Source organism: Denticeps clupeoides, chromosome 9 (assembly GCF_900700375.1).
Source record: "Denticeps clupeoides chromosome 9, fDenClu1.1, whole genome shotgun sequence".
Classification (NCBI taxonomy): domain Eukaryota; kingdom Metazoa; phylum Chordata; class Actinopteri; order Clupeiformes; family Denticipitidae; genus Denticeps; species Denticeps clupeoides.
In genome coordinates, this window is record NC_041715.1 from 1,419,293 (window position 1) to 1,442,897 (window position 23,605).

At 41.3% G+C, this 23,605-nt stretch overlaps 3 protein-coding genes across 3 annotated transcripts; all 3 read right to left on the reverse strand.

Moving 5' to 3' along the window:
* Positions 1 to 2,399: 2,399 nt before the first annotated feature.
* Positions 2,400 to 5,342, reverse strand: LOC114797410 (zinc-binding protein A33-like). Its single transcript, XM_028992363.1, has 7 exons — positions 5,297 to 5,342; positions 4,701 to 5,147; positions 4,398 to 4,493; positions 4,035 to 4,274; positions 3,936 to 3,958; positions 3,740 to 3,855; positions 2,400 to 3,509 (listed from the first exon to the last, which is right to left on the reverse strand). Exons 2-7 carry the CDS (start codon positions 5,100 to 5,102, stop codon positions 2,965 to 2,967), a joined length of 1,422 nt encoding a protein of 473 aa, XP_028848196.1. The 5' UTR covers positions 5,103 to 5,147; positions 5,297 to 5,342; the 3' UTR covers positions 2,400 to 2,964.
* Positions 5,343 to 14,365: 9,023 nt separating this feature from the next.
* On the reverse strand, positions 14,366 to 16,978 carry LOC114797455 (zinc-binding protein A33-like). The gene is made up of 6 exons (XM_028992431.1): positions 16,405 to 16,978; positions 16,104 to 16,199; positions 15,750 to 15,980; positions 15,651 to 15,673; positions 15,452 to 15,570; positions 14,366 to 15,190 (listed from the first exon to the last, which is right to left on the reverse strand). Exons 1-6 carry the CDS (start codon positions 16,804 to 16,806, stop codon positions 14,646 to 14,648), a joined length of 1,416 nt encoding a protein of 471 aa, XP_028848264.1. The 5' UTR covers positions 16,807 to 16,978; the 3' UTR covers positions 14,366 to 14,645.
* Positions 16,979 to 20,716: 3,738 nt separating this feature from the next.
* LOC114797422 (zinc-binding protein A33-like) lies at positions 20,717 to 23,374 on the reverse strand. The gene is made up of 6 exons (XM_028992380.1): positions 22,973 to 23,374; positions 22,674 to 22,769; positions 22,320 to 22,550; positions 22,221 to 22,243; positions 22,025 to 22,140; positions 20,717 to 21,766 (listed from the first exon to the last, which is right to left on the reverse strand). The coding sequence occupies exons 1-6, from the start codon at positions 23,372 to 23,374 to the stop codon at positions 21,231 to 21,233; spliced, it is 1,404 nt and encodes a 467-aa protein (XP_028848213.1). The 3' UTR covers positions 20,717 to 21,230.
* Between the last annotated feature and the right edge of the window lie 231 nt (positions 23,375 to 23,605).

The window sequence follows — 23,605 nt, forward strand, 5'->3', positions numbered from 1 at the left end:
TGTGTGTGTGTGTGTGTGTGTGTGTGGGTCAGGGAAATCATAAAACGGTTTCATTTATTTTAGCAGAAGGGGTATGAAATTAACTTTTGTTTGAAAGCAAAATAGTTTTTCTTTAACTAGAAACAGTTTTTAAAACATATATCATTTAAATAAGGTTTCTGTTTTAAAAGAAAGTTCTAAGGGTGTGCGATATTTGTAAGGTCACACGTGATTCGGTGTTTGCGAGAATGGTGGAACCAGATGACTCTCGTTGTAAACAAATGGTACGTTAGGTGTTAAAGATTGTTGGAGGATGTGCTAGGGTCTGTGTGTGTGTGTGTGTGTGGGTCAGGGAAATCATAAAACGGTTTCATTTATTTTAACAGTAGGGGTATGAAATTAACATTGTTTGAAGGCAAAATAGGTTTTTCTTTAACTAGAAACTAGAAACAAGGGATGTCGTTGGGAGAAATGGGGTCATAAGCCATCAGCAATGGCCATAGTTGTAAACAAGTGATAAGAAATCTGTTTTAAAAGTTAGTCTAAGTGTATATGACATCTGTAATGCGACACATGGGAGAGAGCGATAGAGTGGGGCCAGAAGGTGCTGTGATGCTTCCTACATACAAAATGGGGTTCTACCATATTCAGTCAGTATATGAATAGAGTATGCGTTTGTATTTTTAAAATAAGTTTGTGTAAGTATTGTGTTTAAACGTGTTAAACACTGAAACAGTAGTTGAGTAAAACCATACACTTAAAAATAAGGTTTCTGTTTTAAAAGAAAGTTCTAAGGGTGTGTGATATTTGTAAGGTCACACGTGATTCGGTGTTTGCGAGAATGGTGGAACCAGATGACTCTCGTTGTAAACAAATGGTACGTTAGGTGTTAAAGATTGTTGGAGGATGTGCTAGGGTCTCTGTGTGTGTGTGTGTGTGTGTGGGTCAGGGAAATCATAAAACGGTTTCATTTATTTTAGCAGTAGGGGTATGAAATTAACTTTTGTTTGAAGACAAATAGTTTTTCTTTAACCAGAATCAGTTTTTTAAAACATATATCATTTAAATAAGGTTTCTGTTTTAAAAGAACGTTCTAAGGGTGTGTGAGATTTGTAAGGTCACACGTGATTCAGTGTTTGCGAGAAAGAGGTAATGGTATGCTGGCTTATAACACCCCCACAACAGCCATAGTTTGTAAACAAGTGGTAAGACATCTGTTTTTAAAACCTGTCTAAGTGTTTATGTAAGAATGGACATCGCGGGAGCATACTTTGTCTTACATAACAGATGTCCGAAGGGGGAAGGAAAGAAGGAGGTCATAAATTACGCGCTGGGGTCCGATGGAGAAGGCAGAAGGGGAAAAAGGCTAGGAGGCCATAAATTACGCACACAGTGTCCTGTGTCCAGTGGAGAAGGGGAGAATGTAGATGGTCATAAATCACGCGCTTTTTCCTCATACAGATATGCCATCAATCATTTTTGACATAAAGTATATTATTAATACTACTACCGCGGTTCTCTATCTAAAAACATCACCAACGCACCATCTTCCATCTCCCATCTCCTCCACACAGCACTCACCCACCTGGACACTCGGAAGGGAAATGATGTTAAAATGCTTTTCATCCACTACAGTTCAGCATTTAACACGATAATCCCTTCCACACTCACCACCAAGCTGGAGCACCTGGGACTCAGATCATCTCTCTGTCAGTGGATCTCCAACCTCCTAACTGGGAGACCACAGGCAGTAAGGATGGGTGGACACGTCTCAGCCACCTCAGTCCTGCCACGCCCGGGTAAATGTTGGTATCCACTGGTACACGAGACGGGAACATTACACGTACAAAACGTTACTGCTTTCATGTAATACAAAATGAAATAATAAAGGGACCACAGGAGCTTGGACCAGTCTGCTCGGTTCTTCTCCTTGGTGGAGACTCGATCTGCATCAGGACCGCGGCAGATGACTAACTCCGCCCACAGCATAGTGGCGTGTTCATTTAAAGGAGAACTACCAGTATATACGACCGCTACAAGTTGAGCGTGGACTGAACGCTGCTCAATGTAGCAAACCAAAGCCTCCACACAGCTGTACGAGACCTGAACTCTTGTAGCATAATGTGACAATGTAGAACATTTATGGGATGTATCGTGATGCATCGATATCAGGGCATTGATAACCGTAATCGAATCAAATTGTGCGGCCAGTGAAGGTTCACACCTCTAGTGAGGACTAGGGCGTGTCTGTGTGTAAGAGGTGTCCTTAAATACATGGTGGTGTGGGCGGAGTCACCAATAACCAAGTCCGTCCCCTCAATCGTACTACCCAAGGACAAGAAACGTAACAACACACAAGAGAAAGTGTTTTATTTTGTCATTGTGATACAAAGCAGCACAGCAAATGGTGTCACAAAGAAATGTGTCCTCTGAATTGAGCCCATCACCCTTAATGATCAGTGGCAGCCATGAAAAATAAAACATTTATAACACAAAACTGTGGAAAACTGGACTGGACTGGATCCTTCTGGGAACATCTACTGCTTTGGAAATGACGCCTCTCAGGGTCAAACAGTGAGAATTTACAATACGATATTCTACCATATTCAAGCCTAGTTATTTAGATAAAAACACGATTTTAAAATACAAACCCGGCCACTAAATATGAACATGCCAGAATATTTCTTCTGAGCAAGACACTTAACCCTGAGTGTCTCCAGGGGGGGACTGTCCCTGTCACTACTGATTTGTCACTACTGGGCATTTGGTAAATGCTGTAAATGTAAATGTGTGTGTGAGGATCAGCTCCTATTCAACCCTAATACCATCATCATTATCATCATCATCATCATCATCATAAAAAACACCCAAATATGAGTTTTATAGACTGACAATTAATTGTGGAAAAAATGAGAGAAACAAGCATCAGACTCTGGGACTCGTTTCTGTGATGTTTAAAACCCAGAAACTGATGCAGCATCATCTTCAGCTCTGATATTCTACTGATACATGAACCTTCACTGGTAAGATCCTCAGGGGAGAGAGTTCACAGGCAGTAGAAAAGAAAGGAAAGACTCTCTCAGTGAAAGTGTGTGTGTGAGTGTGTAGATGTGTGTTATTAACAGCATCAGAGAACAACAACTTTCCTCCGTCCCAGTCCAGCGTCACTCTGATCTTCTGCAGCTTCCTGTTAACATTGAGGAGAGTCGCTGGATTCGGTGTAGAACCTGCTCTATATTTACCAGCATAATAACCCATAAACCAGATTCCACTCCTCCTGTAAACTGCTCCCTTCCTCTCTGCAGATTCTGTCATGACACCCAGTGCCCAGCATTTATTTCCCCCGACATCAACATCCCAGCAGTGAGTCCCTGAGTTGAAGCCCTCAGATCCCAGAACAGCTGCATACAGATCAAATCTCTCTGGATTATCAGGAAGCTTCTGTCTCTCATCACTGAATCTCACACTGGTCAGATCTTCAGACAGGACGAGTCGTGGGTGAGCAGTGATGGGATTCAGAGTCACAGGAGCTGAAGAGAGAAAAACACACACATGAGGTTTTGTAGAGAAGATGCAGGTCTGATATTTTATATTCAGAAGTTAGGATTGATATGACTGAATAAACACAAATATTGTTATTTATTAATACATGTTTCTGTTTATGATAACTCACTATAGTAAACAATCTCCAGCATCTTTCTCAGACTGTAAACTTTGCTGCAGTTTCTATGCTATCCTCACAAATTCATTATTGACTCACTGTGAATAATCTCCTGCATCTTCTCCCAGACTGTGAACTTCAGGTTCTCCAGGTGTTTCTCCACATGGATCAGGGCTCCTGAAAGCCTCTCTGGATGCTCCAGTCTGCACTGGGTTCTGGAATAACATTCAGGAGTCAGAGCTGCTGTGGGTTTGGGTTCAGAACCACAGAGATGATAGAGAAGCCTGTCAGTTACCTTGTAATGGTGGTTCTGTAGTTCTGAGAAACAGGAATATGCCAGTTATTATTAATAAAATCTATAAAAATCCTGGTAGAGCAAGAACAGTCTTGGTACCTGCAGGAATGAGACGTCTTCAGCTCCCATCTCCTCTTCTATGGCTCTGACTGTGTCTGAAAGAGATGATATCTCTCTACTCATCTTCTCCATCTTCTCCATCTTCTCCGTCATCATCTGACTCTTCTGCTCCTCTTCCTCCCTCAGTGCTGCTATCCTGGCTGCTTCTTCATCGTGTAGAAACTGGTGAAGCTTCTGAAACTCCTCCTTAATCCTCCTCTCTGTGTGTTGGGTCTGGATCTGTGTGTGATTAACGTTGATATTGTTAATATTCTGTTTACAGTCTTTGTTCTTATTGCTAAATTGTAGCTGTACAGTATTATTTATATTCAGTGTTTGTAATGTTGTATTTTATTATTTTACTTGAATCTTCTCTGCTGTTTGATTCCAGGTAAGTTTAACGTCTTTAAAGATCTTCAGCGTCTCCTGTAGGGGCTTCAGTTTCATCTTCAGATTCTCCTGAAAATTAAATCAGGAAGATTCATCATGTAACAGACCTGAAACCTTCAGCTCAGTATTGGGTTTGTTTTAAAAGTGTGTTGCTAGAAAAAAATTATTATATTTTAAAAAATAATATTAAAAAATGATCATATATTTAAACAGGTTGATGAAGACAAAAGTTTGACTGATTATACCGACCATAACTGTATAATTTTTTGATGATACCTTAAATTCCACTGCTGCTTCATCTACAGGCTGGAATCTGTGGTTTCTGTGTTTGGCTGAATCCCGACACACAAAACACACAAGCTGCTGATCCTCCAGACAGAAGAGTTTCAGTTTCTCACCGTGTTGACTACAGAGAACCTCAGATCCTGCTGAAGATCTCTGGATCTTTTCTACTGAGAAGGACTCACACAGGTTCTTTAAAGCAAGATTAACAGGAGGAAGTTCTTTTGAGCTGCTTCTCCTACAGACTGGACATTCTCGAGATCCTTTACTCTCCCAGAACTTCTGCAGACAAACTTTACAGATGCTGTGGCTACAGGACAGGATGAGAGGATCCTTGAAGATTTCACAGCACACAGGACAGGAGAGATCCTCTTCTGAGAAAGATTTTGAAGCCATTTTCTTTTCCAAAGACCAGACCTGCTGGTTTAACTTTTACTTTCCCTGTTGAGAAGAATCTTGACTGTAACTCATTTTATTCCATCTATAATCCTCACGATCAAAATCTGCAGCACTGCAGCTTACTTCCAGTTTACAGAATATTAGTTTGTACTGTAACATAACATGGAGTTTACAAATGTTGAATAAAATACCTGAACGGCAGGATCGTCTTCACTTCCTTCTTCTGGTAAAGCGAACAGAGGGAGGAGCTTTGTTCTATAAAGCTTGTGATTGGTCAGTATTGTTCATGTTCACTGATTGGCTGGGAGCTTCTGTTTGTATAAAAAGAACATGCAGCCCAAAAATATGAGTTATGAGCAGTAGATAGAAAATGAATGAATTTGTGGACTGGATACCTGGACTGGACTGGACAGGAATTCAGCTCGATGTGTCACAGACAGATTCTGGTCCCAGTCACACCGGAACCGACATAAACAGTTTACATTTATAGCTTTTATCAGACGCCCTTATACAGAGAAACTTACAATCAAATGCAGCGGAACTATTTTAATATGTTCGGTTTGAAATAATGTGAAGGAATTAGGACAGCCTAAATCATATGAATCATGTGGAACCAATGTCCATTATTCAGTGACAGGTCACCTATTATTAAACTTTTTCTTTTATATCAGTCTCAGTGTCCCCAAATACTGTATGTGAAGTCTTTTTCCGAAATTACAGCCACTTTAAACAGTCTCACAATGAGATTTCCCAGGACGCGACATTTCTGTGTCTGTTGCTTTAAATGCAAATGAAGAGGAGAGAGGCGGGACGAGGAGGAGAGCAGCCTATAGATGTTGAGAGGAAATTACATCATCAACACTTCCTGTTTGCCACGAACAGGAAGTTGTGTCGCTATTTTTCCAGAAAAATGTATTAACCCAATGGTTCTTCAGAGTCTCACATGGTTGAACTTAAAATTTTTGCTAATTTTTACATCCCATCATCAAACAACTGCAATTCTTTGCACATTTTCAAGGCATGATGGTCAGTGGAAGGACTTTTTAGGGGACGTGTGGGAAAGGGCGTGGGTAACCTTTCTCCTTATGACCTCATAAGGGGAGAAATTCCAGATACGACCATCTGATCTCTCCGCAGATGACCGAAGCACTCTTTACACCTATCACCATTTCTAGCCACTGCAGTACTATAGACAGGCTAGAGGAACTCGTTCTAATGTTAAATCATCTTAAAAAGTCAAATTGTCATAATTGTCATAAGCTAGCACCAAACTAGCACCTGTATTCACAGAAATATTCAACCTCTCTTTATCTCAGTCGGTGATCCCCACATGTTTCAAGGAATCCATAATTGTTCCGGTCCCGAAGAGACCCCATCCTGCCTCCCTCAACGACTACTGTCCTGTAGCCCTCACCTCAGTAGTGATGAAGGTCTTTGAACGGCTGGTCAGAGACTTCATCATTTCTTCATTACCGGACACACTCGACCCACTACAGTTTGCCTACCATCCAAACCGCTGTACAGTAAATACCATCTCCCATCTCCTCCACACAGCACTCACCCACCTGGACACTCGGAAGGGAAATTATGTTAAAATGCTTTTACATTTACATACATTTACATTTACGGCATTTGGCAGACGCCCTTATCCAGAGCGTCTGAGTGCCTGCTAGATTGTCTAGAGAGCACCTTTGAACAAGTAGAAAGCCTTGTGTAATTTGACTTAACACTTGTCCTGTCTGAGACTACTGACTCAGTCTTCGTCCACTGTTCTTCATCCCTTTGACCCTTTGCCTTGCTTAGGCCCCTTACTGCACCTTCAGTGATTGTCTTTGTCACAGGTTCACACGTATACATCTTCCGTCTTGTTTCATTACCTGGAGAGTCAATTCGTCTTAGCTCAACATAAGCAGCGTTCACCTCCTTGAAAGCCTTCATGACTTCAGAGATGTATTCTTGATGGACATTCATCATTTATAGCTCCTTTGGCATCCTTAGTGACCGCTTTCCACTTCTCATAGCGCACACTGAAACAATATGCAGCCTTCTTTGCGTGCTCATCGTGTAGTTCGTGGCCCTTTTCCTTTCTGTGAGGTAGTAGACATGCCATCAGCTGTGGCTTCAGCTCCCTGGAGTTGCTCATCTGCAGGAAGTTGTTCTTTGCTTCCCATGCTGGTCTTTGAATTAGTCTCAAACTCTGCCATTTTGTTTTTATTAATATTACTTTATGTTTAATGCAAATTTAACTCTGTAAAGTAGGAAGCTGTTTTTTTTTCTTTTACAAAGAAGGATCTAAACTTAAAGCCCTGACTACCAGTCACCTTAACCAAAACAATTATATTGTGTATGAATATCACTAACGCTCACGGTAAACACAATATGTGGCTTATCATCATAAACATCAACAATGAAACCTTATAAGCATCAGTCACTTAACAGCAGCAGAAAGGTCCATAAAGGTGAAAAATATTCCAGTCCTTATTTCCTTTTAGGAATGAACAGGCTTATTAATTCCTCCCTTTTTATGAAAACTATTCTTTTAAGTCCCTTGACTGACACAACACTAATTTTGGAGGGCACCTTGATTTTTGCAGCCTAGAAGCTGTACAACACCGTGTCCGATGATTCTGCTGCCGCTACTCTTCCAGATGACGACGATGCTGCCGTTTGTTGTGGGCACCGTCTTCTCCTCCCCCGTGCAGAGCAGGAGTTCTCACTGTAGCACCCTCACGGAATGACGGAGGCCAAAAACGGGGTTTATTCTGGTCTTAACAACCCGTGAGATCTGCTCACAAAGAAAACCAAGGAAAACCTTGCGTTAACACAAGTTCTTGCACCTTTTCTCATACATTTGAAACGATGCATTAATCACAAATAAAATATTTAAGGCAACAAACCTCGTGAGCTGACATCCATGAGAGGCTAAATAATTTCTTATGGCTGTAGTTTCCTCTCAACATTACTTTTCTTATTTCCTCTGTCTTTTAACCTTTTATTTCTCCTTTCTTCAGTAGTGCCAATCTGCAACAACGTGTGTGAAGACGGCATGGGTGCATATATAAAAAAGGGTCGGCCGGAACCTTAACCAATAATAATTGTTCCGTCTGTAATTCCCCACTAGATGGCGTAAAAAACAGTAAACTGGATTCAAAGAACATTAAATGCAAATGACTGTTAAACGGTTTTTCAATGGTCTTTTGTTTAGTGGAGGCTTCTGGGCACTGATTCCACCATGAAGGCCATTTGGAGACAGAATCCTACAAACTGTTCTGGTTGACACAGGTGACCAGGTATCGTGGAGCTCTGCTGCTGTGGAAAATGGGCTGGCGTTAGATTTTCGAGCCAACAAACGGTCCTCTCGAGCAGTTGTCTTGCGGGGTCTGCCTGACCTGGGCTTGTCAAAAACGTCCCCAGTCTCTTCAAATCTTTTTTTTATCCTCTGTGCTTGACGCTGAGACACATTGAAGCTGTCTGACACATCAGCAGTGGATCTGGTCTTCAGCCTCTTTATAATGAACACTTTAGTCTCAGGGTGAATCTGAGGCATATTTGCAGAGGTCTAGTTGCAGTTGATGTGAAGGTCTAGTGGGGTTCTGGGGTTCTTTTTATACACCTGAGAAGTGTAATTGATCCATTATTAGTCACAAGTGAAGCTCATATGGCGACAAGACTTATGTCTTTGCAAAAATGGACTCAATGAGCTTTACCAAGATCTGAATATAAGAAAACTTTTTGACAGTTTCGTTTTGCACTGAAACTTTATTACAAAAGCTGTTTTGTAATAAAATGAGCCATTTCTTGTAAAAAAAAAAAAATCTTGATTAGAAATATATTTCAGCGGCACTTGAGATCAATTTGTACGAAAGGGACAAGACTTTTGTTAGGGACTGTAAGCCTGCAGGACTAAATCCCAGGGACTCTTGGACCATCTCACGAACAGCGAATAAAAGTCCAGGGTACTGTAGTACTGTCAGGATCGGCTCCAGGTGAGGTTGCCAGCTGGGGTCAATTCTGACAGCTGTTAAAAGCCTCTGACTCCGCCCCTTTGCAGGGACGGCATTTCCGTGAACTATTTGGTGAACTCTGGTGTGAACCTGGTAGTTTATGTATGTGTGTATTTTGAATTCTGGCAATCGCCACACGCCTGCGGGCAAGTTTGTGTTTTTCCCTATTTGCTCTGTTTACGGCCACCAAGCCTGGTTTTGTTTGTGAATAAATCCTTGTCCCCAGTATGTCCCGCCTCTGCGCTTCCCTCCCCCAAATTATTCCCCCCAAGATGGAATAATTTATATATATGACCACAGTTCTCCTAAAGACACACACACAAACACACACACATGTATAAAACATACTGTAGCTGGGGGGCAGTGGGCAGTGGTGGCCTAGTGTTTAAGGAAGACGACAAGGTGCCACTGAGGCCCCCTTGATGAAGGTCCCGTCCACACACTGCTCCCCGGGCGCCTGTCATGGTGCCCACTGTCACCAAGGGTGACGGATAAATACAGAGGACACGTTTCACCGTGTCACAGTGTGCTGTGCTGCAGTGTTTTACAATGACAATCACGTCACTTTCACTAGCTGTCACCAGGTAACTGCTTACCCTGCTTATGTATTAATTTTATATTTATTTGTTTGTCTTTCCACTATATTCAAAATGTATTAATTGTCTTGTTTTCTTTTTTTAAAATAAAGAACCTTTATATCTTCGGTCATATTGTATGTGTTATTCTTTTTTTTATTAAGACAGAGTGACTCACGTTACATCTTAATTTTTCCTCTGTCGTCATAGCTCTACTGACACCTAGTGGCCTGAGGTAGCACTGCACAAACCAGGTGAAGACTCAACATATAGGCATCTCACAGGTATTCGTCGTCTTTAACAACTAATTTACAAAACACATCCTACAATATTAAATTAATAATTCTTCATTATTCAACAAGTATGTGTAGCAGTTTTCTATGAGGGGCCGTTTAGGAAATATTTCAGACTTTTGACAAACACATATGAAACACACACATATGAAACATGACACAGATACAGGATACTCTTATGTAACAAACAAAAATTAAACTTAAACTGTGTTAAAGGCCCATATAAAGTGAAGTGAATGTCAGTGTGATACACAGCAGCACAGCACACGGTGCACACAGTGAAATGTGACAGTTTGGACTGCGCATGCACAAAATACCACTACCGCTTTGAATCGGGTCGCCACACTAGAATCCACAGAACCGCCTTCCGGATATAGTCAAATGTAGGGCTGCAACAACGAATCGATTGAATCGATAAAAATCGATTACTAAGAGTTGGCAACGAATTTCCTAATCGATGCGTTGTGTCGCGCGACGGGGAGATGTTTGATTATTAAAAAAAAAACTTTATTTGAGCGCGGAGTGGAGTGAACACACTCGGTCTCTCTCGCGCACAGATGCTAGCTGAATTTGCCGCGTCATAGACAGCGCGGCGCAAAAAAAAAAAAAAAAAAAAAAAAAAAACGAGCTGAGGTAGAGGACAGATACATGGTGGAGTGTTTGAGGAGGAAGAAGGGAGTTCAGCAGCAGGGTAAGTCGCTACAGAATCCTACTTTAGTTCCGTTTTGAAGTGAGGAACCCTGGTGCTGGTGTTTAACTCGCCGCGGAGGAGAACTAGACGGGGACTTACAGCGCCACCTACAGGTGTGGAGGGGGGATGGAACAGCGTTCGGACTGTTCTCTGCGTCTCCGTGTGGACGACTCGCCTATTGTGTCCCTGAGCAAGACACTTAACCCTAAGTTGCTCCAGGGGGACTGTCCCTGTAACTACTGATTGTAAGTCGCTCTGGATAAGAGCGTCTGATAAATGCTGTAAATGTAAATGTTTACCCGTCATCCAGCTTGACAAGAATGACAAGTTAGCGTTAGCGCGTTAATAACAGTAGTAAAGCAGGGGTGCTATAGTTACTTTGCATTAAAAGACTAAAGACGTGTTTTTATTCACTAGTCTTTTTTGGACCATTCTTTTTTCAATCTGTTGTCATTAATAGCTACACGGGAAAAAAAGCTTTTTCTTACCTAGTAATTTTGTCTCGTTTCCAGTCCAAATATCTAAAAAATCTTAAATCAAGATGACTAGACAAGAAAAATGGCATGAGAAAATGAAGTGATGCTTAAAACTTCTGTTTGAGATTATATCTCATTAAGATTAGTTTTCTTACCCCATTGGCAGATAATTTTGCTTGTTTTAAACAAACAATCACTTAATTTTGAGATGTTTTATCAGAAAACAAGACATCAATTCTTATGCTATTTCATGTGTCTAGTAAATGTATCTTGATTTAAGATTTTTTAGAGATTTGGACTGAAATCAGGACAAAACTACTAAGTTAGAAAAGCATTTTTTGCAGTGTGTGTGTGTGTGTGTGTGTGTCAGTGTGAGAGTTTGTGAGTGTGTGCGTCTGCGAGTGTGTGCGTCTGCCGTGTAGTGTAGAGAACAAGTTCTGACATTCAACCAAATCCTCTTACATTTTCTGATTTGTATTGTTCTTTATTTTTTTATAAATTATTTATCGTTCTGGCAGCTCAGGTGGCACTTTATTTAAAAAAAAAAAAAAAAAGTATATTTGGCAGATGTAAAGCACACATGTGTATGTTTTTTGTGTTAGTCCATTTTTATTTTATTTTATTATTATTATAACAGCTCAAGGAGCAACATGTTTGTGCACTTTCTAAAGATTTTGGTTCTGTTTTTGAATAAAGGGTTGGAAATGAATGCTTTTCTTGTTTAGTTTTTTTTTTATCCGATTCTACGATTAATAAAAAAAAAAACGACAGATTAATCGATTATTAAAATAATCGTTAGTTGCAGCCCTAGTCAAATGCCTTCCGGATATAGTGAACTGGGATATCCCCATGACTTTGGGATATATTGAAAAGTTTTCACTCACACGAACATGTGAAAAGCTTTACTAAAGCTAGATGGGCGTTTAACACACCATTTTATTTTTGTTTGTTACATTTACAGTATTTACCGGACGCCCTTATCCAGAGCTACTTACAATCATTAGTTACAGGGACAGTCCCCCCCTGGAGACACTCAGGGTTAAGTGTCTTGCTCAGGGACACGATGGTAGTAAGTGGGGTTTGAACCTGGATCTTACATTTACATTTACAGCATTTATCAGACGCCCTTATACAGAGCGACTTACAATCAGTAGTTACAATCAGTAGATCTTCTGGTTCATAGGCGAGTGTGTTACCCTCTAGACTACTACCACCCACACCTCTTATGTCACATAAGAGACCTTTTCACATGTATCTGTGTGAATATTTCATATGTGTGTGTGCGAGTTTTCAGTAGTATAAATGCATGCTTTTCAGTTTCATATGTGAATGTGTTTGTGTAACAAAAGTCTTGATATTTCCTAAACGACCCCTCATATTCCTTAGATTCACTTTTTGTGAAATAATAAAAATAAGGATTTTTATTAAACCGAATTAAACACAAACATTGGCAACACCAAAAAACAAGGCAGAATCAGAAGCACAAGTAGAATAGCAAGATTTGCAGGGCTCATTCCTTTCCAACCAACCTCCATTTCTGAATGGGAATAGTTGCACTTTGTCCCATGATGTCCCATGATCTCATGAGTGTAGGGATTTTCACTGCAGGTTATGTCTTAACAGACCAGATATTGGAACTGAGAGGAACTGAATGCAACGTGGGAATTAGTTGCATATAATCACTTCTATGAAGTGAAAGTGAAATGATTGTCCTTATGAGGCACAGCACATGGTGACACAATGACACATTTTTAACCATCACCCTGAGTGAGCAGTGGGGAGCAGTGAGTGGGGACGGTGCTTTGCTCAGTGCCACCTTGGCGGCTCGGGATTCGAACCGGCAACCTTCTGAATAAATAATAATGCAAACCAATGACCATTTTATTCTGAAAAGTTGGTAACACTTGTTCTAAACACGTTTTAAAGGATGGACAACATTTTCAGTGATCTTTTTTTGTCAAAGAGAGTTTAGATTAATGACTGCAAAAGCCGAGACATTTTGTCCTTAAATGTTGAAACTGCTTTACTGTAAACATAACAGTTGTCAGAATTAGAAGAAAGCATTTTAAATTAGTACAAAAAATGTGAATGTGTATTTCTATAATATGTACAATTCTCTTTCTAATTGTAATATGAACACTCGGAAGGGAAATGATGTTAAAATGCTTTTCATCCACTACAGTTCAGCATTTAACACGATAATCCCTTCCTCATTCACCACCAAGCTGGAGCACCTGGGACTCAGATCATCTCTCTGTCAGTGGATCTCCAACCTCCTAACTGGGAGACCACAGGCAGTAAGGATGGGTGGACATGTCTCAGCCACCTCAGTCCTGCCACGCCCGGGTAAATGTTGGTAACCACTGGTACACGAGACGGGAACATTACACGTACAAAACGTTACTGCTTTCATGTAATACAAAATGAAATAATAAAGGGACCACAGGAGCTTGGACCAGTCTGCTCGGTTCCTCTCCTTGGTGGAGACTCGATCTGCATCAGGACCGCGGCAGACGACTAACTCCGCCCACAGCATAGTGGCGTGTTCATTTAAAGGAGAACTACCAGTATATACGACCGTTACAAGTTGAGCGTGGACTGAACGCTGCTCAATGTAGCAAACCAAAGCCTCCACACAGCTGTACGAGACCTGAACTCTTGTAGCATAATGTGACAATGTAGAACATTTATGGGATGTATCGTGATGCATCGATATCAGTGCATTGATAACCGTAATCGAATCAAATCGTGCGGCCAGTGAAGGTTCACACCTCTAGTGAGCACTAGGGCGTGTCTGTGTGTACGAGGCGTCCTTAAATACATCTTGTAGACGTGACATGGGGGTGTGGGCGGAGTCACCAATAACCAAGTCTGTCCCCTCAATCGTACTACCCAAGGACAAGAAATATAACAACACACAAGAGAAAGTGTACATCAGTACAGCCTAAAGGAAGGGACGGTCCAGCGGGGACAACTCAAACACGCACAAAAGTTAACGAAAAGGGCACACAAAGCTAACAGGCTAACACAGGCTAACAACAAAGGGTCTATCACACAAAGCAACACGACACACAAATGAGATCCCCAAAAGAGCTCCTTGCAGATCTCCATGGACCCTGGGGACCTCCCAAAAGAGTAAGGGCCTAGCAGACCCTGGGGACCTCCCGAACACTAGTCAAAGTCTCTTTATATAGGTGGAGGTGACCAATAGGCGGATGGTAGGTGGAGCTGGTAGGATTCAACTCCTCCCACAAAGTCCACCTAAAAGAGACAGGACACAAAAACACAGCCAGACACACAGGACACGTGGGAGTGTACGTCCAGGGACGTAACAGAGGATCAGCTCCTATTCAACACTAATACCATCATCATCATCATCACCATCAAAAACCCCCCAAATATGAGTTTTATAGACTGACAAAAAAATGAGAGAAACAAGCATCAGATTCTGGGACTCGGTTCTGTGATGTTTAAAACACAGAAACTGATGCAGCATCATCTTCAGCTCTGATGTTCTACTGATACACGAACCTTCACTGGTAAGATCCTCAGAGGAGAGAGTTCACAGACAGTAGAAAAGTAAGGAAAGACTCTCTCAGTGAAAGTGTGTGTGTGAGTGTGTAGATGTGTGTTATTAACAGCATCAGAGAACGACAACTTTCCTCCGTCCCAGTCCAGCATCACTCTGATCTTCTGCAGCTTCCTGTTAACACTGAGGAGAGTCGCTGGCTTCGGTGTAGAACCTGCATAATATTTACCATCATAATAACACATATACCAGATTCCACTTTTCCTGTAAACTGCTCCCTTTATCTCTGCAGATTCTGTCATGACACCCAGTACCCAGCGTGTATTTTCCCCGACATCAACATCCCAGCAGTGAGTCCCTGAGTTGAAGCCCTCAGATCCCAGAACAGACGTGGTGTTATTAAATCTCTCTGGATTATCAGGAAGCTTCTGTCTCTCATCACTGAGTCTCACACTGGTCAGATCTTCAGACAGGACGAGTTGAGGGTGAGCAGTGATGGGATTCAGAGTCACAGGAGCTGAAGAGAGAAAATCACACACATGAGGTTTGGTAGAGAAGATGCAGGTCTGATATTTTATTTACAGAAGTTAGGATTGATATGACTGAATAAACACAAATATTGTTATTTATTAATATATGTTTCTGTTTATTATAACTCACTAAAGTAAACAATCTCCAGCATCTTTCTCAGACTGTAAACTTTGCTGCAGTTTCTATGATATCATCACACATTATTCTAATTATTATTATTACAAGTACGTGTGTGTAAGAGACTCACTATAGTGAATAATCTCCTGCATCTTCTCCCAGACTGTGAACTTCAGGTTCTCCAGGTGTTTCTCCACATGGATCAGGGCTCCTGAAAGCCTCTCTGGATGCTCCAGTCTGCACTGGGTTCTGGAATAACATTCAGGAGTCAGAGCTGCTGTGGGTTTGGGTTCAGAACCACAGAGATGATAGAGAAGCCTGTCAGTTACCTTGTAATGGTGGTTCTGTAGTTCTGAGAAACAGGAATATGCCAGTTATTATTAATAAAATCTATAAAAATCCTGGTAGAGCAAGAACAGTCTTGGTACCTGCAGGAATGAGACGTCTTCAGCTCCCATCTCCTCTTCTACGGCTCTGATTGTGTCTGAAAGAGATGATATCTCTCTTCTCATCTTCTCCATCTTCTCCTTCATCATCTGACTCTTCTGCTCCTCTTCCTCCCTCAGTGCTGCTATCCTGGCTGCTTCTTCATCTCGTAGAAACTGGTGAAGCTTCTGAAACTCCTCCTTAATCCTCCTCTCTGTGTGTTGGGTCTGGATCTGTGTGTGATTAACGTTGATATTGTTAATATTCTGTTTACAGTCTTTGTTCTTATTGCTAAATTGTAGCTGTACAGTATTATTTATATTCAGTGTTTGTAATGTTGTATTTTATTATTTTACTTGAATCTTCTCTGCTGTTTGATTCCAGGTAAGTTTAACGTCTTTAAAGATCTTCAGCGTCTCCTGTAGGGGCTTCAGTTTCATCTTCAGATTCTCCTGAAAAAATCAGAAAAAAAGATTCATCATGTAACAGACCTGAAACCTTCAGCTCAGTATTGGGTTTGTTTTAAAAGTGTGTTGCTAGAAAATATTATTATATTTTAAAAATAATATTAAAAATTGATCATATATTTAAACAGGTTGATGAAGACAAAAGTTTGACTGATTATACCGACCATAACTGTATAATTTTTGATGATACCTTAAATTCCACTGCTGCTTCATCTACAGGCTGGAATCTGTGGTTTCTGTGTTTGGCTGAATCCCGACACACCAAACACACAAGCTGCTGATCCTCCAGACAGAAGAGTTTGAGTTTCTCACCGTGTTGACTGCAGAGAACCTCAGATCCTGCTGAAGATCTCTGGGTCTTTTCTACTGAGAAGGACTCACACAGGTTCTTTAAAGCAAGATTAGGAGGAGGATCTTGTTTTGAGCTCCTTCTCCTACAGACTGGACATTCTCGAGATCCTTTACTCTCCCAGAACTTCTGCAGACAAACTTTACAGACGCTGTGGCTACAGGACATGATGAGAGGATCCTTGAAGATTTCACAGCACACAGGACAGGAGAGATCCTCTTCTGAGAAAGATTTTGAAGCCATTTTCTTTTCCAAAGACCAGACCTGCTGGTTTAACTTTTACTTTCACTGTTGAGAAGAATCTTGACTGTAACTCGTTTTATTCCATCTATAATCCTCACGATCAAAATCTGCAGCACTGCAGTTTACTTCCAGTTTACAGAATATTAGTTTGTACTGTAACATAACATGGAGTTTACAAATGTTGAATAAAATACCTGAACGGCAATAAACTGTTCTTTCCCTTGTCCCTTTGCCGTCCATCTTCTTCCGTATATCAGACTCCGACGTGACAGGACTTGACAGGAATTCAGTTCGATGTGTCACAGTCCCATTCGCACCGGGTGGAACCGACATAAACAGTTTACATTTATGGCTTTTATCAGACGCCCTTATACAGAGGAACTTACAATCAAATGCAGCGGAACTATTTTAATATGTTTGGTTTGAAATAATGTGAAGGAATTAGGACAGTCTAAATCAAATGAATCATGTGGAGCCAATGTCCATTATTCAGTGACAGGTCACCTATTATTAAACTTTTGCTTCTATGTCGGTCTTAGTGTCCCCAAATACTGTATGTGAAGTCTGTTTCTGAAATTACAGCGTCCCAGGACGCGACATTTCTGTGTCTGTAGCTTTAAATGTAAATGAGGAAGAGAGAGGCGGAACGAGGAGGAGAACAGCCTATAGAAGTTGAGGGGCATTCAAGGAAATGACATCTTGAAAACTTCCTGTTTGGCACAGGAAGTCTTGTTGCCATTTAAAAAAAAAAAGTATTTACCCAATTGTGCTAATAATTGAACAACTGCAATTCTTTGCACATTTTCAAGGCATGACGGTCTGTGGAAGGACTTTTTAGGACAGGGGTGGGAAAGGGGGTGGGTAACCTTTCCCCTAATGACCTCATAAGGGGAGAAATTCCAGATACGACCGTCTGATCTGCCGCTCTCCGCACGGTGAAGCAGATGACCGAAGCACTCTTTACACCTATCACCATTTCTAGCCAATGCAGGACCATAGACAGGCTAGAGGAACTCGTATTAATATTAAATCATCTCACAAAGTCAAATAGTCATAATTGTGTAGCCCTGTTGATATTTTATTTATTTTATAGAACTGATAAATGCCTGGATAAGGTGTTTATTTATTGTTTATTTATTGTATGGAGGAATAATTGTTGTATTTGCATTTAATTAACTTTTTATATATGTAAAGTGTTTCCTTTCGGTAATGTGTGTACTACCTGCCTACTGTGTGTGAGGGGGGGTGATTGGTTGGGGAGACCGGGAGAGAAGGGGAGGAGAAGGATGGAGGACGGACGCGAGGTGCAGTAAAGTTACCTGCGAGCCGAGATAATAGATACATAACACATGTATTTATAACCATCAGAACAGATAGCGCTAGTGGGAAACGGACAGTGACCCATTACAATAGCGGGATTTAGAGTTCGATTACGATCGCGAAACCGGGTCACGGAAGGGAAGACGCGGAGGCCCGGACCGAGCGAGCTCTGCTGGACACCAGGACCGATCCTGAGAAGGCTCCTTTATGCCGTTCAGCGGATGACGGAGTAAGGAGGTACCTGGTAATTTTTGGTTTATTGTTCTACGAGAGTGAAGCCACCATTTTCTGTTTTGGCTACCACGCACCCGAGCAGCGACTCAGGCCTGCAGCGAGTAGTGTGGGGACCCGGGTTAGTTCAACTATTGACTTTTTGAGTTATTGAGAGTTCGAGGACTTTTACTTTTGAGTTGTTATATATTTGTTGAGTGAAATATTATTCTATCTAATTGTTCATGTTCTAATCAGTAATGTAATATGTAAATATATTTAGTAAATTCTTTGTGTGTGTTAGAATACTTGTGGTGTGTTAATTTGTGTATTTAGTGGTTTTCCTTAATGGTAAGAGGTGGGAGAAAATATGTAACAATAGTTTTACAAGATAAATACTGAGGTTCAGAGGGAACCCAGGGAGCGTATCCCTGGCTGGGCTAGGAGCACTACACCTACAACACTACATAACGCTACTGACACCCGAGGCAGAACAGCACAACTCATTATGAACAACAACAGCAACATGTATTTCTTATTTAGCCCAAAACCGTGTACAGTATGTCTCAATGGGCTTTAACTGACCCTGCACTTGACACCCCCCACATTCACTGGTGTCAAGATCAGGCTTTTTATTATAGGATTTGTAACTGTAATTTATGGACATAGCCAGTGCTTATATATGAATTGATTAGATCCAGTAATGGCTCCCATTTTGTACCAATAATATCCATGAATTTCTGGCTCTTCTGCATAGTGAGTTTTCTACAGGTTTTATTTTATTTGTATTGTGGTTTGATGGGGAGCAGCTTTATAGACTGGGGGTTATTTCTAGAGTTACGTATACCTTTAGTGAACTCTCTTGAATATTATTCATGTAATTTCCAAAATAATAACATTATATTTGGAGCCTGGTTTTGACTTATATGATCTTTGATCCTCTCACATATGTAAAGTTGACAGAGGGCAGGTGATGTGAAATAACCGGTGAGCCATGAAGTAAAACTGAAATCTGACACCCTGGAAATGTAGCGTAACCTGTAAACCTCGGCTCTCCAGAGTTGTGTTAGTGGATTATTTTATTGGTATTAAGTTCCATATCTCAAGGGAAGTAAATGTATGTGTGTTTATTGATGAATGATTTTTTATAGTGACTCTGGGTTTAGGGGGCGGGGTTAGAAGGGCACGAGTGGTGTTGAATATGCATATGAGCGTCTCTGTGGGGGAGACCTGTGCTTGCGGTGATTATAACTGAGCATACACAGGAGAACAGGGGAGATGTTATTAATTTTTATTCAGAAATAACATTCCTTTTAATTTCTAGCTGCCTCCATCCTCTTACTCATCCTCCTCTCCTCATTCTCGTAACTCCTCAAACTATCTCTCTCTCGCTCTCTTTCTAAACTCTCCAAAGTATCTCCAAACTATATAAACTCTAGTATCCAAACTCTGACCTGACCGCAGTTCTCTATCTAAAAACATCACCAACGCACCACCTTCCATCTCCCATCTCCTCCACACAGCACTCACCCACCTGGACACTCGGAAGGGAAATGATGTTAAAATGCTTTTCATCCACTACAGTTTAGCATTTAACACGATAATCCCTTCCACACTCACCACCAAGCTGGAGCACCTGGGACTCAGCTCATCTCTCTGTCAGTGGATCTCCAACCTCCTAACTGGGAGACCACAGGCAGTAAGGATGGGCGGACACGTCTCAGCCACCTCAGTCCTGCCACGCCCGGGTAAATGTTGGTAACCACTGGTACACGAGACGGGAACATTACACGTACAAAACGTTCCTGCTTTCACGTAATACAAAATGAAATAATAAAGGGACCACAGGAGCTTGGACCAGTCTGCTCGGTCCCTCTCTTTGGTGGAGAGTCGATCTGCATCAGGACCGGGGCAGAAGACTAACTCCGCCCACAGCATAGTGGCGTGTTCATTTAAAGGAGAACTACCAGTATATACGACCGTTACAAGTTGAGCGTGGACTGAACGCTGCTCAATGTAGCAAACCAAAGCCTCCACACAGCTGTACGAGACCTGAACTCTTGTAGCATAATGTGACAATGTAGAACATTTATGGGATGTATCGTGATGCATCGATATCAGGGCATTGATAACCGTAATCGAATCAAATCGTGCGGCCAGTGAAGGTTCACACCTCTAGTGAGCACTAGGGCGTGTCTGTGTGTAAGAGGCGTCCTTAAATACATGGTGGTGTGGGCGGAGTCACCAATAACCAAGTCCGTCCCCTCAATCGTACTACCCAAGGACAAGAAATATAACAACACACAAGAGAAAGTGATTTTTTTGTCATCGTGATACAAAGCAGCACAGCACATGGTGACACAAAGAAATGTGTCCTCTGAATTCAGCCCATCACCCTTAATGATCAGTGGCAGCCATGAAAAATAAAACATTTATAACACAAAACTGTGGAAAACTGGACTGGACTGGACCCTTCTGGGAACATCTGCTGCTTTGGAAATGACGCCTCTCAGGGTCAAACAGTGAGAATTTACAATCCGATATTCTACCATATTCAAGCCTAGTTATTTAGATAAAGACACAATTTTAAAATACAAACCCGGCCACTAGATATGAACATGCCAGAATATTTCTGTGTCTCCAGGGGAGGGACAGTCCCTGTCACTACTGATTGTAAGACGCTCTGGATAAGGGCATCTGGTAAATGCTGTAAATGTAGCAGCTGCTTTCTCTCAACTACAGTCTGATACCATCATCATCATCATCATCATCAAAACCACCCCAAAGTTTTATAGACTGAAAATGAATTGTGAAAAAAACAAGAGAAACAAGCATCAGACTCTGGGACTCGTTTCTGTGATGTTTAAAACCCAGAAACTGATGCAGCATCATCTTCATCTCTGATGTTCTACTGATACACGAACCTTCACTGGTAAAATCCTCAGAGGAGAGAGTTTACAGACAGTACTAAAGTAAGGAAAGACTCTCTCAGTGAAAGTGTGTGTGTGAGTGTGTACACATGTCTTATTAACAGCATCAGAGAACGACAACTTTCCTCCGTCCCAGTCCAGCGTCACTCTGATCTTCTGCAGCTTCCTGTTAACATGGAGGAGAGTCTCTGGATACGGTGTAGAACCTGCTCCATATTTACCATCATAATAACCCATATACCAGATTCCACTCCGGCTGAAAACTTCTCCCTTCCTCCCTACAGATTCTGTCATGACACCCAGTGCCCAGCGTGTATTTTCCCCGACATCAACATCCCAGCAGCGAGTCCCTGAGTTGAAGCCCTCAGATCCCAGAACAGCTGCATACAGATCAAATCTCTCTGGATTATGAGGAATCTCATCACTGAATGTCACACTGGTCAGATCTTCAGACAGGACGAGTTGTTGGTGAGCAGTGATGGGATTCAGAGTAACAGGAGCTGAAGAGAGAAAAACACACACATGAGGTTTGGTAGAGAAGATGCAGGTCTGATATTTTATATTCAGAAGTTAGGATATGACTGAATAAACACAAATATTGTTATTTATTAATACATGTTTCTGTTTATGATAACTCACTATAGTAAACTATCTCCAGCATCTTTCTCAGACTGTAAACTTTGCTGCAGTTTCTATGCTATCATCACAAATTCATTATTCAAATTATTATTACATGTACGTGTGTGTGAGAGACTCACTGTGAATAATCTTCTTCATCTTCTCCCAGACTGTGAACTTCAGGTTCTCCAGGTGTTTCTCCACATGGATCAGGGCTCCTGAAAGCCTCTCTGGATGCTCCAGTCTGCACTGGGTTCTGGAATAACATTCAGGAGTCAGAGCTGCTGTGGGTTTGGGTTCAGAACCACAGAGATGATAGAGAAGCCTGTCAGTTACCTTGTAATGGTGGTTCTGTAGTTCTGAGAAACAGGAATATGCCAGTTATTATTAATAAAATCTATAAAAATCCTGGTAGAACAAGAACTGTCTTGGTACCTGCAGGAATGAGACGTCTTCAGCTCCCATCTCCTCTTCTACGGCTCTGATTGTGTCTGAAAGAGATGATATCTCTCTACTCATCTTCTCCATCTTCTCCGTCATCATCTGACTCTTCTGCTCCTCTTCCTCCCTCAGTGCTGCTATCCTGGCTGCTTCTTCATCGTGTAGAAACTGGTGAAGCTTCTGAAACTCCTCCTTAATCCTCCTCTCTGTGTGTTGGGTCTGGATCTGTGTGTGATTAACGTTGATATTGTTAATATTCTGTTTACAGTCTTTGTTCTTATTGCTAAATTGTAGCTGTACAGTATTATTTATATTCAGTGTTTGTAATGTTGTATTTTATTATTTTACTTGAATCTTCTCTGCTGTTTGATTCCAGGTAAGTTTAACGTCTTTAAAGATCTTCAGCGTCTCCTGTAGGGGCTTCAGTTTCATCTTCAGATTCTCCTGAAAAAAATCAGGAAGATTCATCATGTAACAGACCTGAAACCTTCAGCTCAGTATTGGGTTTGTTTTAAAAGTGTGTTGCTAGAAAATATTATTATATTTTTTAAATAATATTAAAAATTGATCATATATTTAAATAGGTTAATGAAGACAAAAGTTTGACTGATTATACCGACCATAACTGTATAATTTTTTGATGATACCTTAAATTCCACTGCTGCTTCATCTACAGGCTGGAATCTGTGGTTTCTGTGTTTGGCTGAATCCCGACACACAAAACACACAAGCTGCTGATCCTCCAGACAGAAGAGTTTCAGTTTCTCATCATGTTGACTGCAGAGAACCTCAGATCCTGCTGAAGATCTCTGGATCTTTTCTACTGAGAAGGACTCACACAGGTTCTTTAAAGCAAGATTAACAGGAGGACGTTCTTTTGAGCTCCTTCTTCTACAGACTGGACATTCTCGAGATTCTTTACTCTCCCAGAACTGCTGCAGACAAACTTTACAGATGCTGTGACTACAGGACAGGACGAGAGGATCCTTGAAGATTTCATAGCACACAGGACAGGAGAGATCCTCTTCTGAGAAAGATTTTGAAGCCATTTTCTTTTCCAAAGACCAGACCTGCTGGTTTAACTTTTACTTTCACTTTGAGAAGAATCTTTATGCTGCCCTCGCTCTGGGTTTTCTAGTCTCCACCAGCTAGACAGCGAGATGACGATGCTCCAATAAACAGACTTGTATTTGCTTTTCTGTGCTGATTTATTGAAGAATGGCCTCTGACCATTGCCTTCTCTATGACCATCGTAAAACTGAAAAAATACAAATGTGACG